Source organism: Urocitellus parryii, chromosome 7, assembly GCF_045843805.1.
Source record: "Urocitellus parryii isolate mUroPar1 chromosome 7, mUroPar1.hap1, whole genome shotgun sequence".
Lineage (NCBI taxonomy): Eukaryota > Metazoa > Chordata > Mammalia > Rodentia > Sciuridae > Urocitellus > Urocitellus parryii.
The window spans coordinates 143796891-143811935 of NC_135537.1; the positions used below are offsets into that span (position 1 = coordinate 143796891).

Below are 15045 nucleotides of genomic sequence, written 5' to 3' on the forward strand. Positions count from 1 at the left end.
ACCTCCAGAATTGCGAGCTGCAACCACCTATTTTCTTTGTAGATTATTCATTGTCATGTATTATGTTCAGAAAACGGGCAAGATGTGTAGCTTGAGGGATGTTCAAAAGGAGTATATTGAATTAAGAGCCTGCCTTCCTCAAAGTGATGAGAACAGCTGTTGTGGACTTTTATATTATTTAGTACAGAGCAGTTTTGCACTGTGTGGTCACCAAGGACCCTAAAGCTTTCAGTTGCCACTATTGACAATAATCTGGGTAGTACATAAGCTCTTAGCACTTTGTGACTTGGCAGCATTCATCTGGATGAGATCCCCTTCTCTATCGCCCTAGGCAGTTGGCAGAGTATGCAAATGGTCAGTAATGGGATATTGATAGCCTCTTCTTGGGAAGCTTCCTCATCTCCAGGTCCAGATATGGTAATCTGAATTAAGAATTAGCTTTATAATCAGGTTTGCATCAGTGTCCAGAACCATACACAAATGAACCAGCAATAAACAGTAGCTTTTGCGAAGGATTTGGTTTCATTTCTGAAGCAACTCTTACCCGGACCAGAATTTTGCTCAGTTTTACAACTACTACTGTGAAGTTTTCAAGTTACATTTAGAAGACATTTAAATCAGGGTCAGAGGCTCCTTGGAGGCGCCGCTGCTTTAGTATTTAACATAATAGATGGGTTTAGGTCCAGCCTGTCGGTTGGTGCAGTGGTCCAGAACGGTCCTCGCCTTTCTGGCCTGGGTTTGGGATCTATCTAGTAGCGGGCGTTTACAAGGATGAAGGCATACATGTGCGTGTCACTAGGGCGGCCTCTAGTAAGGACTGTGCCCTCCCCGCTCAGTGGCGGACTTTTCATGCCCCGGGGGCGATAGTCTGCGTCCGGTGGCCGCGCGATGCCAGGGCTGGCGGCGGCAGATCGCCCTGGCTGCCGGCAGCTGCGGGCTGCGCGGCGGGAACAAAGGCAGCACGTGGCGGGGCGGGGCCGAGATCGGCCCCGCCTGCCCTCGGAGCGCCCCACCCGCGAGCCCGGCAGGCTGCGCGGGAGCTTGGGACTCACGCGGCCGCGCCGCTGCCGGCGAGCTGTGAGGGAGGGGGCGGCACCAAAGGGCCGGGGCGGGGCGGGGCGGGCGCCGGGTGTCCCCGCTGCCGCCCGAGCTGGCTCTTAGATGGGGCGCGGTGAGTAGAAGCGCATCCCGCTCGCGGCCGCATCTGCCGCACCGTGAGCGGCTCGAGTCGAGGACCCTGGCGGCCGCGGTTCCGCTACGAGACCAGGCCCGCCAGAGCCGACTCGTGGACGGCGCGCGCTCCCGAGGAGACTGCTGAGGCGCGCGCCGGGGGCGGGGGCGGTAACGCGGCGGCGAAGGCGAGGGCAGCCGAGTGGGGGGCGGGGCCGCGACGTCTGCAGAACCTTGGACAGAAGCTCCGGAGCTGCCGCCGCCGCCGCCGAGCGCGAGCCCCGCGGAGCCCCGCCGAGCCCCGCCGAGCGCCGGGACTGCGGCGGCTGAGCCGCGGCGCGCACTGCGGAGGGCTCGGAGCACAGGAGCCGCCGCCTGCCTGGTAAGCCTGCGCTGGGCGGTCGTCCGCTGTCCGGCAGAACCGGGTCCCGGCCGCGCGAGGTGGGGAGGCGGGGGTCCGCGGCCGCCTCCGTGGGCGACCAGCCTCCTCCCTGCTGCGCCTCCAGACCGCGGTAGCGGCGGGCGGGGGTGCTGCAGTGGAGGCGGCGGGGGCGCGGGCGGGGCCGCGGAGCTCGAGGAGGCTCGGGCGAGGGTCTGGAGGTAAGCCCGCGGGGGCCGCGAGGCGCGGGGCAGAGGGGGCGCAATGCGGAGCACCTCTTGGTGTTGAGAACCATCTTGTTTTCCACGCAGATCTGGAGGGGCAGCACGCGTGCCGGGAGCGTCCCCTTCTCCTTTTCGGGGCCGCCGCAGGCTCAGTGAGCCGTTTTTTCCCTCTGGCCGGCAGGCTGGGCGCGCAGGGACGCGGGCCCCCGCTGGGCGCGCAGCGGCACCATGGGCACGGTGCTGTCCCTGTCCCCCAGCTACCGGAAGGCCACGCTGTTTGAGGATGGCGCGGCCACGGTGGGCCACTACACGGCCGTGCAGAACAGCAAGAACGCCAAGGACAAGAACCTGAAGCGGCACTCCATCATTTCCGTGCTGCCTTGGAAGAGGATTGTGGCCGTGTCAGCCAAGAAGAAGAACTCCAAGAAGGTGCAGCCCAACAGCAGCTACCAGAACAACATCACGCACCTCAACAATGAGAACCTGAAGAAGTCGCTGTCCTGCGCCAACCTGTCCACATTCGCCCAGCCCCCACCGGCCCAGCCGCCCGCACCCCCGGCCAACCAGCTCTCAGGCTCCCAGACCGGGGTCTCCTCCTCTGTCAAGAAGGCCCCGCACCCCTCCGTCACTTCCGCAGGGACGCCCAAACGGGTCATCGTCCAGGCATCCACCAGCGAGCTGCTGCGCTGCCTGGGCGAATTTCTCTGCCGCCGGTGCTACCGCCTGAAGCACCTGTCCCCAACGGACCCCGTGCTTTGGCTGCGCAGTGTGGACCGCTCCCTGCTTCTGCAGGGCTGGCAGGACCAGGGCTTCATCACGCCGGCCAACGTGGTCTTCCTCTATATGCTCTGCAGGGATGTTATCTCGTCTGAGGTGGGTTCAGACCATGAGCTCCAGGCCGTCCTGCTGACCTGCCTGTACCTCTCCTATTCCTACATGGGCAACGAGATTTCCTACCCGCTCAAGCCCTTCCTGGTGGAGAGCTGCAAGGAGGCCTTTTGGGACCGTTGCCTCTCTGTCATCAACCTCATGAGCTCCAAGATGCTGCAGATCAATGCTGACCCACACTATTTCACACAGGTGTTCTCTGACCTGAAGAATGAGAGCGGCCAGGAGGACAAGAAGAGGCTCCTTCTAGGGCTTGATCGGTGAGCCCTGTAGCCCTGGTCATGGCTCAAGGATTCATTTTTAAAAATTTATTATTAAATCAGAGTTTTGTGTACAGTATGTGTCTAGCAAAGCCACCAAGGGCCTCCCCCTTCCCATGTTCTCTCCTTGGGATTTTTTCAGCCCTATGAAGAATTCTGGAGACTTGAACTCTCAAACCTTGTGCAAACCCAGATGTACTCGAAGCCACCCAGGCTGACCTCCCCCTTTGGGGAACCCAAGGGGCTGACTAGCCCCTGCTGCCTGTGCCCTTGCTGGATCCATGGTGGGTGAGGCTGCCCACTGCTCCCTGGATGGGAGCTGGTGAGAGGGTCTCTGGCTGCTGGCCCAGGGAGGAATTGGGATTTCTGGTCAGAGGTCCAACTGTTTTGGATGGTTCATTCTCCCAGAGGCTCCTCAAGCCAGCTACCCTGACTGAGCCTCAAAGACAAGGGTTTTGAAGCAAGATCCCCATAGCCCTGGGACATCTTCAGTAGAGGAGGGGCAAAGTGGGTCTCGTGCAATGATTGTGTCCAGTGGTTTGCCTGCGCACGGCCCTGGTTTGCGTTTTCTTTTTTAGGGAGAAGGGCTTTCCTTTAGTGGAGAAGTGGAACTTGCCCCTCTGCCCCTTGCCCACTACTCCCAGCTCCCACATTAGTGTTGGCTAATGAGCTTGTTTGCCTCATTAGGTTCTTATTTTGGGTCCCAGCTGAAGGGGTGGGGGTGAAGCTGGGGACAGCTACTTTCCTGGGTGAATTTTTCATTTGAATAACACAGCTTAGTCACCCTGTGGTGAAAGCCAGGACAGTGGCAGCTGCCCATTAGCAACAGCCTGTCTTCTGGGCAGGTGGAGAAGTCCACACCTGAGACCAAGCTGGTGCCCACCTAAGTGCTAAGGCCTCTTGCTGGTGCACATGACATTTGTCCTGCCAAGTCGGGGGAGGTGAGATCAGCAGTAGGGGTGATGTGATAATGGTGTATCCCACCCCCACCCCGTGTTAATTTAAAGCTGTTTCCAAGCAGTTCACTTTCTTCTGGAGAGGAAGCCTTGCTCTGTAAGGCCCAGTGAGACAGCTGGATCTTGGAGATAATTACAAGATGGGAGTTTGACTCCTGATTGCTTTGGAAGCTTGGTGATTCTGTAGCTGATTACTTGCAGCTGCTAGTTTTGGTGTCCACCTTACCCCAGTTCTATGAAAACACATGTTATGTACTTTACCTGTTTTCTTTCTAATTCTCCCAGACTGGTGGCTTGGGAGAGGTCCACGAGAAGGAAGCAAGTCTTCCTGTGTGGCCCCCACTCTTCCTTTGGGGAACAAATAGCAGTGTGAAGATGCTGTAGAGGATTCTCTCTTCCAGTCCTGGTCACCAGGGAGTGCTGGAATTGGGGGCTGGGGTGGGGGAGGCAGAGGTCATTTTACATAGGATTAGGTTCTAGGTGGCTTCCGACTTCTGCACAAGCACTACTGAAATTACATAAAAAAAAAAAAAAAAGCTGTGAAATTGAGGTACCAATTTAAGAGGCCTGGAGCAGAGCCTTTTGGTCTGAGGCTTTCCCAGAGATGGGGAAGAGGGCCTGTCCTGCTGGAGAGCCTTTCTCCAGCTACTCCTTGAGGCCCACACTGAGCCAGTTCCTGGGACTGTGAGATAATCAGATGCAGAGCTGGAAGGCACCTGCGGCTGCTGGCACAGACTTCACCACAGCCTCTCTTCTCTGCTGGTTTTCATGCAGCCTGTCTTTACATCCTGCTGCCACTCGTGACCCAAGGTGGGAGGCCTGTGGGGGCAGCTGGCCCCTTCGGGCACAGAAGAGGAGCTTCAGGTGCCTAGTCTCAGCAGGAGGGTGCATGTTTGTAGTCCATACAGCTGGTTGAACCTGGCCTAGAACTGTGCCATTAAGTTGCATCCACAGGATTCCGGTTTTTTATCTGTTTCCTTCTCTCTCTGTAAATTTTTTTGTTGTTGTTATTGTTGTTTTTTGTTTTTGTTTTTAGAGGAGGTACACATTTCAGGAGATATTGTGGACTAAGAAAACAACTCTAGTTCCACCAATGTGAAGCCTGTGTGTTCTCTTCTCTTCCCTTGCACTGGTCATCAGTATTGTAAAGGAGCAACTGATATACTTGAGTGTGCAAGCAATGAACCCATTTGACATGCTGCTATGAAGACTACTTTTAGAACAACAACAAAAAACTAACCTACAAAAAAAAAAAAAAAACCTTTATTCTTTAATTGTTGCTTTTACAGTGATATTGTGCATGCAAACCAGGAGCATTTTGTGTCTTAAGAAAAATAATCTTAGAACAGATGGCTGTGAAAATTACACCCATGCACAGAACAAGCCACAGGAATAATAGTTCAGGATTTGGTTTTTCTCTTTTTCTTGTAAACCTGAGGGTTGATATATTCTTTCCATGCAGTTACTAGAATTTAGTTTTGTTCCAACGGTTGTTAAACTTGCAATGAAAAGAAAATGTGCCATTTTTTTTCCTCTCAGAACTATTCATAGCTGTATATTTGAAACTGCTAATTACACATGTGTGATATATGTTGATTTTTTAGTGCAATTTCTTCTGTAGCTATTCTTTGACCAAACTGTGGGTATTGTTAATATTAATTTATATTTGTCTCATTTTGTATGTATGTGTAGTGTGTATGTGTGGTTTATAATCTGACAGTCATGAAGCTCAGTTTGGCTGTAATTTAATTCCCCTTTCCTTATTTTTATTTATTTTTGTACTGTGCTGATTCAATAAAATGCACTGACCATCCATTACATAGACCTCTTTTTGTGGGCCTGTCACTTGTGAGCAGGCTGGGATACTTTTTAATGCATGATTTATGCACTTGGAATTAAATTGGATTTGTGTTATTGGGGAGGGCAGGTGGAACAGAGCTGGGGGAAAGGGCTGAACACACTAAGGAGATTAAGAAAGCAGCACAGGTTAAGTAGGCTTTGGGTTAGTGGTGGGGGCTCCCTTTGTGGAGGCGGATGACCGGTATGTTGAGCCAAGGAGGGTCAAGATCACACATATGGCCTGGCCAGTGCTGGCCAAGTGGGTTTCTGCATGGGCACTGGGCCTTGGACCAATATGTTGAGGCTTGTTGCTTAAGGCTGCTGCTCCTGTGTCCCTGAGCCTGGCCCTGCTCAATGCTCACTGCCCAAAGGCTCCTGGGCCAGTAGGGGTGGACTTGTGTCCATGTTTAGGTTTAGGTCTATGTAGGTTTCCTGCAGCGAAGCTCAGTTCTGGGGCTTCCAGAAAAGCAGCCAGCCCAGCCTGCAGTTTGGGCAGGGTAAGAGCCTCCTAACTCTGGTGGTTTGGGCCCAGTCCTGTCGAGCTCATGCCACCAGCCTCAGCTCTGGGAGAGGGCAGCGGGGACTTGGTCTTCCCTTGCTCCTGCACCTGGTTGTTAGAAGCTGTCAGCCCGGGAACACGGTTACTGGTTTCCTTAAGGTAACTCTCATGGGCTGAGTCATATTTTCCTGCCAGTGACTGGGAAGCACTCTGAGGTGGCAGAGCCTCAGGTGCTGGGAATGCCCCATGGCCCCCTCTAGGCCTCACCTTGTTTGCCTGCAGCTCCCACTCCTACCTGAGAGCCCATTTTTGCTTTCACCTCTCCTTCCACCCCGCCCCTTCTCCAACCAACTACCTTGGAATGAGGCCATTTTGTCCTCTGCCATAAGATTCTGAGCCCATCCAGTATACATGTTTTTATTTCAGTTAATGTTCTCTGACACCAAGCAATGGGCTTCAAAATTTATTATTTATGGAACCCAGGGGTGCTCTACCACTGGGCTCCATTGTTTTTTGAGACTTGAGGATTTTTTAAAAAATTTTCTTCTCATTTGTAGATGTTTATTTTTATGTGGTGCTGAGTATTGAACCCAGTGCCTCTACCACTGAGCCACGACCCCAGCCCCTGAGACTTGAGGATCTTGCTAAATTGCTAAGGCATGATATGACATCCCATCTTAGCCTTCTGAGTCACTGGGATTACAGGAGTGTGTTGTCATGCCCAGCTCCAAGCTTCTGGATTCTGGAACACAGGCTTCAAAATGGTATAAGAAAGTGTTTGGATCGAACTCCACAGCCTTCTCTCCCCACCTCCTTATTCTTCCTTCCCGTTCACTAATAACTCTTTACTGGGATTGAACCCAGAGGTGTTTTACCACTGAACCACATTCCAGCCCTTTTTATTTTTAGATTAGGTCTTGTTAAGTTGCTGAGGCTGGCCTTGATCTTTGCCGACCCTCCTGCCTCTCTGCTTGCCCAGGGGCTGGGATTACAAGTGTCCGCTACCGTGCCTGGCCTTGATCATGTTTTTGTTGAAAAGCCTTGGACAAATTATCCTCTATTTTACATTATTTGTGCTTAGTGCTCTCTTCTGTCCTCTAGAATAAGTTGACTTTAAGCTAAAATTTTACAATTATAATGTTCAATGACAGATAAGAAGAACACCTTTGAAAATAAGATTTAATGCTTTATTGCTCTTAATGTAAATCAAAATATGCTTTAGAAATAAAGTTAATTTAATGGAAAATAGGAATATATGCACCAAACCATAAAACTGCATTTAAGTCAATCAGGAGAACCCACTTCATTGCATACAATCACTGCCTTCTTCCCTTTGCCCCCCTGATGCATTCCCATGGTCAGTCCTATCCTATAGTCTTCATCTTTCTTCCGTTGCCACACCCTGTGACTTCTTTTAGTACATTATAAAAAAGTGTTTGTGGACAGCAGCGTCCAGTGGCCTCAACAGGAAGGCCCTGGTGCTGGGCTGAGGGGCCCCAGGCTACATCAAAGGGTGGGAAAGAAGAGTCCAAGCCCTTCATTTTATCCAGCCTTTGACAGGCAACTCATTTGGCATGATCTATTTGGGTGTGTTTAAAACATGTGCAGTGTCTAGTGTAAAGCAACAAGTTTGGGGCGATAAGTGGAAAGGGGAGGTGAAGTTCCAGTTAGATGGTTCAACTAGTGTCTACTGGTGATTGGCAAAACTATGAGCGTTGCTAAACTGGGCTAGTGGCACCTCTGCACTGTGCAGGCAGCTGACCAGGTTGGAGAATGAGAAAGTGTTCCCAAGGACAGGATGCCAAAAGGATTCTTTGTTGCAAATTGCACATAGTGCAAATCTCTGCAAATCCTGGGCAGGGGGTGGGGGTGGGAGGATGGGGTGGGGTGTCCAAGATGGTGGGACCACCTTGGGTTAGCCAGGTGACCGCATCAGGCCCAGGAAAGACACAGGAGCTGGCACACAGGCACTTGGTGAGTTCCGCTGGGTCAGGGTGGGAGGATCAGGAGGGGCAAGCATCTGTGGCAGAAGCTGAAGACAATTTGTCAGCCCACTTTATACCCTGCCAGCTGCTCCTGAGGCACGGGCATACCCTTACCCCCTTTCATTATGGAGTATCTGCTCCAAGGTTATTTTTTTTAAGGCTCCCCAAAGAGAGGCCTGTGCTGCCCAAAGGCCTCAGTATTCTTAACAGCTGAGGCTTGGGGAAGAGGGAGGGTCTCTGAAGTGCATGTGCTTTTTTGCTGACAGAAACTGGCAAGATGGCAGCATTCTCCTGGCAGGAAGCCCAAGGCCCCAAGCTCCAGTGGGGACATGTGCACAGCTTTGCAGGGGGATGTGGGGACCCTGGCCTGGCCTGCAGTGTCAGGACCCCATGCTCTTGATTCCTGATGCTCTGCCTCCTATGGTTCCTGTATGCTCGGAACCCACCCTGGTCCTAGTTCTCCCAGTGAGTAGGAAATAAGGAGTGAGAAGAGGAGAGCTGCCAAGCACCAGCGCTCCCCTCACCCCGCACCTGCATTTCCTCATTAGGCCTCCCGACACAGTGTGGCCACAGCAGAGACCATATTTGATTAACAATCCTGTAAACTGCAAAAATCAGTGTAAGATGGACGCGGGCTGTAGGTAGGGAAGTTAGAATATCCTCAGGGCATCATCACACTGTCTCCACGAAGAGTTGGTCAGAAGGCCCAGGCTTCTGGTTCCTGGTGACACTGGTAGTCTCTGAAGGGCAGGCTCTGGGAAGGAGGGACTCTCTGTTGGGGTCTATAGGTGAACCTGCTCACCTGATGGCTTTGGCTGGCTGGGGAAGGAGGGTCTGCTTAGGCACTCTGAGCTGGGTCTCCAGGACTGCAATCACCTCCAGGAGAGGCAGCAGGCAGGACTCGGGGAGAGAACAGGCTACAGCTCAGCTCAGCCACCAGGTCTCCTCCACTCCCCGGGGGAGCACCACTTTTGCTGGGGAAACTTCATTCTGGGCTCCCCCAGCCCATCTCTTTGCAGGGGTCAGCAGCTAGACTGACTCAAGGCCCATTGGGTTGACCTGGCCATTTGAGGGATGGCTTCACCAACTAAAGGTACCATCCAGTTGCCTCTGAGGTGAGATGTGTTCTGGGTGTCAGCCCAGGGGTCTGGAGCAGGGCACGGGGTCTTTGGTTTTCTGAGCAGGGACTGTGGAAAGTCAAGAGAGCAGAAGATGGAAACCAAAGGTAGAAAGCTGGGAAGATGAGCTCCCAGGGAAGGGCCTTAGAAAGGCAGGCGTGGCCCTCCCCAGGCCTGGGCCCTCGCCAGCTGCTTTCTGGTGGCATTAGTGGGGATGCAGCAATCGGGCTGGAAGGAGGCTGAGCGGGGCCAGCGCTCGAGGGCCTCAGGGGCCGAGCCCCTCGGACAGCCTCGCCCTAGGCCCAGCCTCCTGCTCCCAGGCCAGGCCTCTGTGGTGCAGTGGTCAGTTCCCAGGCACGCTGAGGATGAAGCCCGAGCGGTTCTTGGTGAAGTCCGGCTCTGGCTGGTTGAGCCGCGTCTCCACGGAGACGGTGCACTTCTTCCCATGCAGGCTGCACTGCACTGGATTGGTGACGTTCACTTGAAGGTGGCGATTCTCACTGGAAAAACCAAAAGACCAGGCAGGCAGTTAGCAGGCAGATTTAGAATGGGGTGATTTCCCTGGCCACCCACAGGGGCCTGCCACTTGCCAGGCTCCTGTGGGCTGGTGGGTTCTGATTTAACTTGCTTCTTCACAGATGTCCAGAGAGGGCTCGAGAGTGCTAAAGGGAGGTGGAGGCTGGGAGAGAGCTGGGCGTACCCTCCACCACCAGTGGCAAAGCACAGGGCCCGCCGCTCATCTCTGGAGAAGCCAGCAGGTGCAGCTGGTCCAGGGCAGGCAGGTGTGGCTGAACCATGCAGGTCTTGGGCGTTAGGTGTCCTGGGGGCAGGGTTCTCTGTCTTGTGACTATTAATTGGTTATCACCGATTGTGACAGGGAGACCCATGGGGGACAGTGCCTGTCAGGGGTAAGTGGACACATCCCCCCCCCACATACTCCCCGATGAGAGGAGGGTCTGCTGGGAGTCTGACCCTGGCCCCTCTCTATCACACAGTCCACCTGTGAGAAGGCTGTCCCAGTAGACCACAGCTCTGAAGGCTGTGGGCCTCCTGGAGGCTGGGGTTGTGACCTGGCATTGCCAGGTCAACTTTGCTGATGGTGCCTACCACCCTGGCAGATGGGAATGGCGGGTACAGGTAGTGGCTGCTCCCACTCCTGTGTCCACTAGGAGCCCTGTGTGGTAGGAGCTCACGTTCCCCTGGCCTGGGAGCGATGAGCCTCCTACTGGCCAGAGAGGGGCCTCATGCAGGTCAAGTGGGGGGTCAAGAGCTGAGGGGCAGCATGGCGGGGCTCCCCCTGCTGTAGAGACAGGAGCCCTATCCTTCGGCTTCTCACACTGCACTGAATATACTTAAGCTGCTGCTTATTTTAAAAGCTGAGAATCCTGTAGAGCTAGGCTGGCACCTAACATCCAGGCACACACCAGCCTGCTCTGGGGAGGGAGAGGAGAAAGGCAAGGCCTGGGAGCCTCTAATCAGGTGGGCTGGCTCTGCCCCATGTGCCTAAAGCCTTGGGAATCCCTTCGTGACTCTGGGGTGGCACGTGGGGCGTGGACAGGCTGGGTGCCCCTGAACACTCTTCTGGACCCACTGGTCTGAGGTTGCTCCTGGCGTTGAACAGTGAACGCCAAGCTGCCATGTTCACGTGTGGCGGGAAGGCCAGGCCTGAGGTCAGTACATGCTGAGTGTCTCTGTCCAGCCTGGATGTGCCCTCACTGGGCCGCTGTGAATGTGAGGTGCTTTCTGAGCACTGGCCTGGCCGGGAGGTGACTGCCCGGAGGCTGAGGCAACCTGTCAGGCTGTGTTCACTGCCAGAGGGGGCCTGACAGCAGTGGGCCCAGGAGAACCCAGGCTTCCCCGGAGTGCCCAGCCCAGAGCACCATGTCCAGGGACTCCCCATGACGCACCCCAGAAGGCTCTGAAGTTTAGGAAGTAATTTTAGGTGTTCTTAGGGGCTCTTCTCACAACCGCTTCCTACCTGCTATGATTAGCTATGATGTAGAGGCAGAAAATGGACCAGGAAGAGGCCCGTGGTTATCACTTATGGGCAATAGGCATCTAATACTTAATATCTTGTCAGCTGCAGCTAAAAGCTTGGCTTAGAAGCTATTTTTAACCAGACTTGGACATAAAAATAGCAGAGCCCATCAGAGGCAATGACTCAGGCGTCTTCTTCCTGCAGGAGTCAGGGCTGCTCTGCAGGTAGAGTGTTCACCTGGGGTCCTGGTGCAGGCCCGAAGCAAGCAAAGCCCCAGCTCTGTGGCGCTACTGTGGCTGGGGATGTCTCCAGAACCAGGCTGGTTCCTGAGCCTCCCGTCTGGGAGCCAGCGCCCTTCCTTCCCCTTCCTGGCTCTGCCCTCCTCCTTCCCCTGTGGAACCTGGTAAAGTACACCTGGTGGGTTCTAGAATCTCCTGGGGAAAGGGCTTAAGTGGCCATACTCCAGGCTCTCCCCACCCCATGCTCCCGGGCCTGTGCAGTCCTCCCAGCAGGGTCCTCCTTCCTGGCCTGGTGCCCCGAGTCTGCAGAGTGGCCCTTCCCCTCCTGTTCAACTGCTGGACCTGTTCTAGGTCTCTAAGAGGCGGTAGAGGCTGGTGAGGAGAGAGGTGTGAGGAGCACCCAGGGTACAGGGACAGACTTGGCCTTGAACACGGAGCCCTCAGGGGGGTGGGGCGGGGTGAGGGAAGCTGCGGAGGGCCCTGGCTCTGGGTTGCTCCTCCCACACTGGGCTGCGCTAAGAGCTCTTGTCCCTTTCTGTCCCAGTCAGTAAGCACTGGAGTAAATACTAGCTGGGGAGCAAGCGGGAAGCAGATGACAGAAAGGGAGGGGGGCAGTTCCCTTCCTCAGGGAGCTTCCTGCAGAGGGGAGAGCAGAACACTCGCTGGAAGGCGCAAGATAGGTCCTGCGTGGCTGGGGCGGGCTCTCTTCCCTCCTGGAGGCCATCAGGAAGCAGGAGCTGCTGCACTCGACCCTCCCCAGCTCGGACCCTCCCCAGCTCCGGGCCCTCTCCTCCACTCTCCCTGTCCCACCCTCCTGGGCCAGCCCCACAGCTGCTCTGTCCCCCCCAGCGGGATGCACGGTCCCAGGACAGTGGTTGGTTGTCCTGTCCTTCCGGTGGGCAAGGCTGGCTCTTGGGCATTCTACGCCACAGGCCCAGCCCACGGGGCTTCTGGAGCAGCTGTACCCAAGTGGACAGAAGGGCCGGTGTACATGTCAAGGGGCCTTGCTGCCATCTCCTCTCCCGACCACATTTCTGAGCTGCCCCTGACCTGGACCACAGATTCTGGTCTGTGGCAACAATGAATTCCTACTTCCTGTGTCTCAATGCTGACCCTCAACTGAATGCGAATGAGTCACAGACATATTAGGAAAGAAAAGGCAGCGTTTAGTGATGCTCCCACATCCCCTCTCCACCCCCGGGGGTTTCTGGGTGATGCTTTCTAAGCCCATGTGAAAGTTCTCCTGATTCCTTTGGGGTCTTAATGTATGATCCAGAGGCCTTAGGGCTGGAGGGTCTGGATTCTTATCCAAGTCTTTCATACCTCTACGAAGGTCTTTTGCAACTCTCAAATATATACAGGAAATCCATTGCCTATTTTATGGTGAAGATGAATGGAACGAATACTCTCATCCATCCATTGATCTAGCCTCTGCCCTCGGACGCCCTGGCACTTACCCAGTGCTCACTCCCCGTCAGACACTGTGCCAGGCCCTGAAAGACCAAGTGAGTTTGTAGCCAGAGAGCGGGGGAGGGGTGGGGTTCCCCTGAGCCCTGGCAAGCTGCTTGCCCTCATGGGATTTGCAGTCTGGCGAGGGATCTGCACCGGGTGCTTGGTCATAAAGCACCGTATGTGGGAAACCCACACTATGATTTTGCTTCACGGGGGAAATTTTACTCCTTTCTCAAGTGCTAAGAACCTCCAAAAGAGATTTCAGGAGAGCTATTATTACAGACTCAGTTTATGTTCTCTTCACACCATAAAAACCATACGAATGCTTCTGTTTTGAACAGTCCCTTCCTGACTGTCTTCATGGGGTGGTGGATTCTCAATCTATTTAAATCTGACAAGTTTACGGAGCATCCTGCCTTGTGCACTGCTTCCACTTTGAGGATGCAGGTGCCTGGAGGGCGGAGAAGCCTCTCACAGGGGCTCAGACACAGGGCCCCGGAGGCTGGGGATGCTCCCAGAACAGATGGGCAACACCAGCCAGGCCGCTGGCCCTGGGCTTGCTAGGTCCGTATGACGTTGCAGGCCTCGGTGCACCTGCTCTGCACACTGCTCACCCAGCAGCAGAGCTCCATCCCCTCACTTCCCCAAGTTCAGATGCCCACTGCAGTCTCTCAGCCGGGGACAGCAGAGAGCACGACTGTCAGCATTTCCTAGGACGAATGCACACCCAGTCTATGAAGTGCATTCCAAAGGAAGAGTGGCCAGAAGCCGGTGAGATGGAGGATCCCCGAAGGAGGCCTGTTCCTTAGAAAAGAAACATTTCATGTTGACTCCCCAAGTGACGGGATGTCCCTGGGCTCCTGCTCTTTTCCTTGCATAGCCCTGTGTGGCCCTGGCTTATTGGGTCTGGACCGAAAAGGGGGCTGAGATCATAACTCAACAGTGAGGGCAAGAAGAAGTGCCTCCCTCATTCTGTTCTCAGCCACACTCAAATGGTGCCATCTACACACTACCATCAACAGACCACAAAAGAAGAAAATGTGGATTCAAGTGGCAGTTCCTCAGTAAGTTCAACACAAAATGACAAGACAACCCTGCAATTCCACTCCAAGATATGTATCCAAAGGAAATGAAAACAGATGTTCAAAAGCTTGTCCACAAACATTCAGAGCAGAGCTATTTACAAAAGGTGGGAGCAACCAAAATGTCCATCAGTGGATGGATCCACAAAATGTGGTATGTCCATTCATTGAAATATTATAATTCAGTGGAGAATATTACTCAGCAATAAAAAGAAATAAAGTTTTGACACATGCTACAGCATGATGAACCTTGAAAACATTTTGCTTAGTAAATAAAGCCAGATACACAAGGCCACATGGTGTATGGTTCCACTTATCGTAGGAAAATCTATAGCAGAGAATCTATAGAGACAGAAAATACAAGAGCCATTGCAAAGGGCTGTGGAGAGTGGGGTGTGGTGGGGCTGCTTAATGGTTATATAGTTTCCTTTTGGGGTGATGAAAATATTCTAGAACTAGATAGAGGAGATGGTTGTGCAACACTGTGAATGTACTAAATGTGGGATTCAATTCTTGGTGAATTTCATCACAAGAGTTTTCCTTTAAAAGTGGACTGATTTTGCCAGGTATGGTGTCTCACGCTTGTAATTCCAGCAGCTCAGGAGGCTGAGGCAGGAAGATCACGAGTTCAAAATCAGCCTCAGCAAAAGTGAGGTGCTAAGCAACTCAATGAGACCCTGTCTCTAAAATAAAATATAAAATAGGGCTGGAGGGTGGCTCAGTGGTCAAGTGCCCCTGAGTTCAGTCCCTGGTGAAGGAAGGAAGGAAGGGAAGGAGGGAGGGAGGGAGGGAGGGCAGGCGGGCATGGTGGTGCATGCCCCAATTCCAATAACTCCGGAGGCTTAGGCAAGAGGATTGCAAGTTCAAGGCCAGCCTCAACAACTTAGTGAGGCCCTAAGAAACAGTGATGACCTGTCTCAAAAAATAAGAAGGGCTGGAGATGTGGCTCAGTCAGTGGTAAAGCATCCCTGGGTTC

At 53.7% G+C, this 15045-nt stretch overlaps 2 protein-coding genes across 3 annotated transcripts in view; one reads left to right on the top strand and one right to left on the bottom strand.

The window, feature by feature from the left end:
* The first annotated feature begins 1965 nt into the window (after positions 1–1965).
* On the top strand, positions 1966–4287 carry Cdk5r1 (cyclin dependent kinase 5 regulatory subunit 1). The gene has a single exon (XM_026388982.2). It carries the CDS (start codon positions 2002–2004, stop codon positions 2923–2925), a length of 924 nt encoding a protein of 307 aa, XP_026244767.1. The 5' UTR covers positions 1966–2001; the 3' UTR covers positions 2926–4287.
* Positions 4288–7415: 3128 nt separating this feature from the next.
* Myo1d (myosin ID) overlaps positions 7416–15045 on the bottom strand; it is a 311508-nt gene continuing 303878 nt past the window's right edge. For both annotated transcript variants that reach the window (XM_026388876.2, XM_026388875.2), the window contains exon 22: positions 7416–9818. In XM_026388876.2, coding sequence (XP_026244661.2) covers positions 9662–9818 — 157 coding nt within the window. In that variant the 3' untranslated portion in view covers positions 7416–9661. The remainder of the gene's footprint in view (positions 9819–15045) is intronic.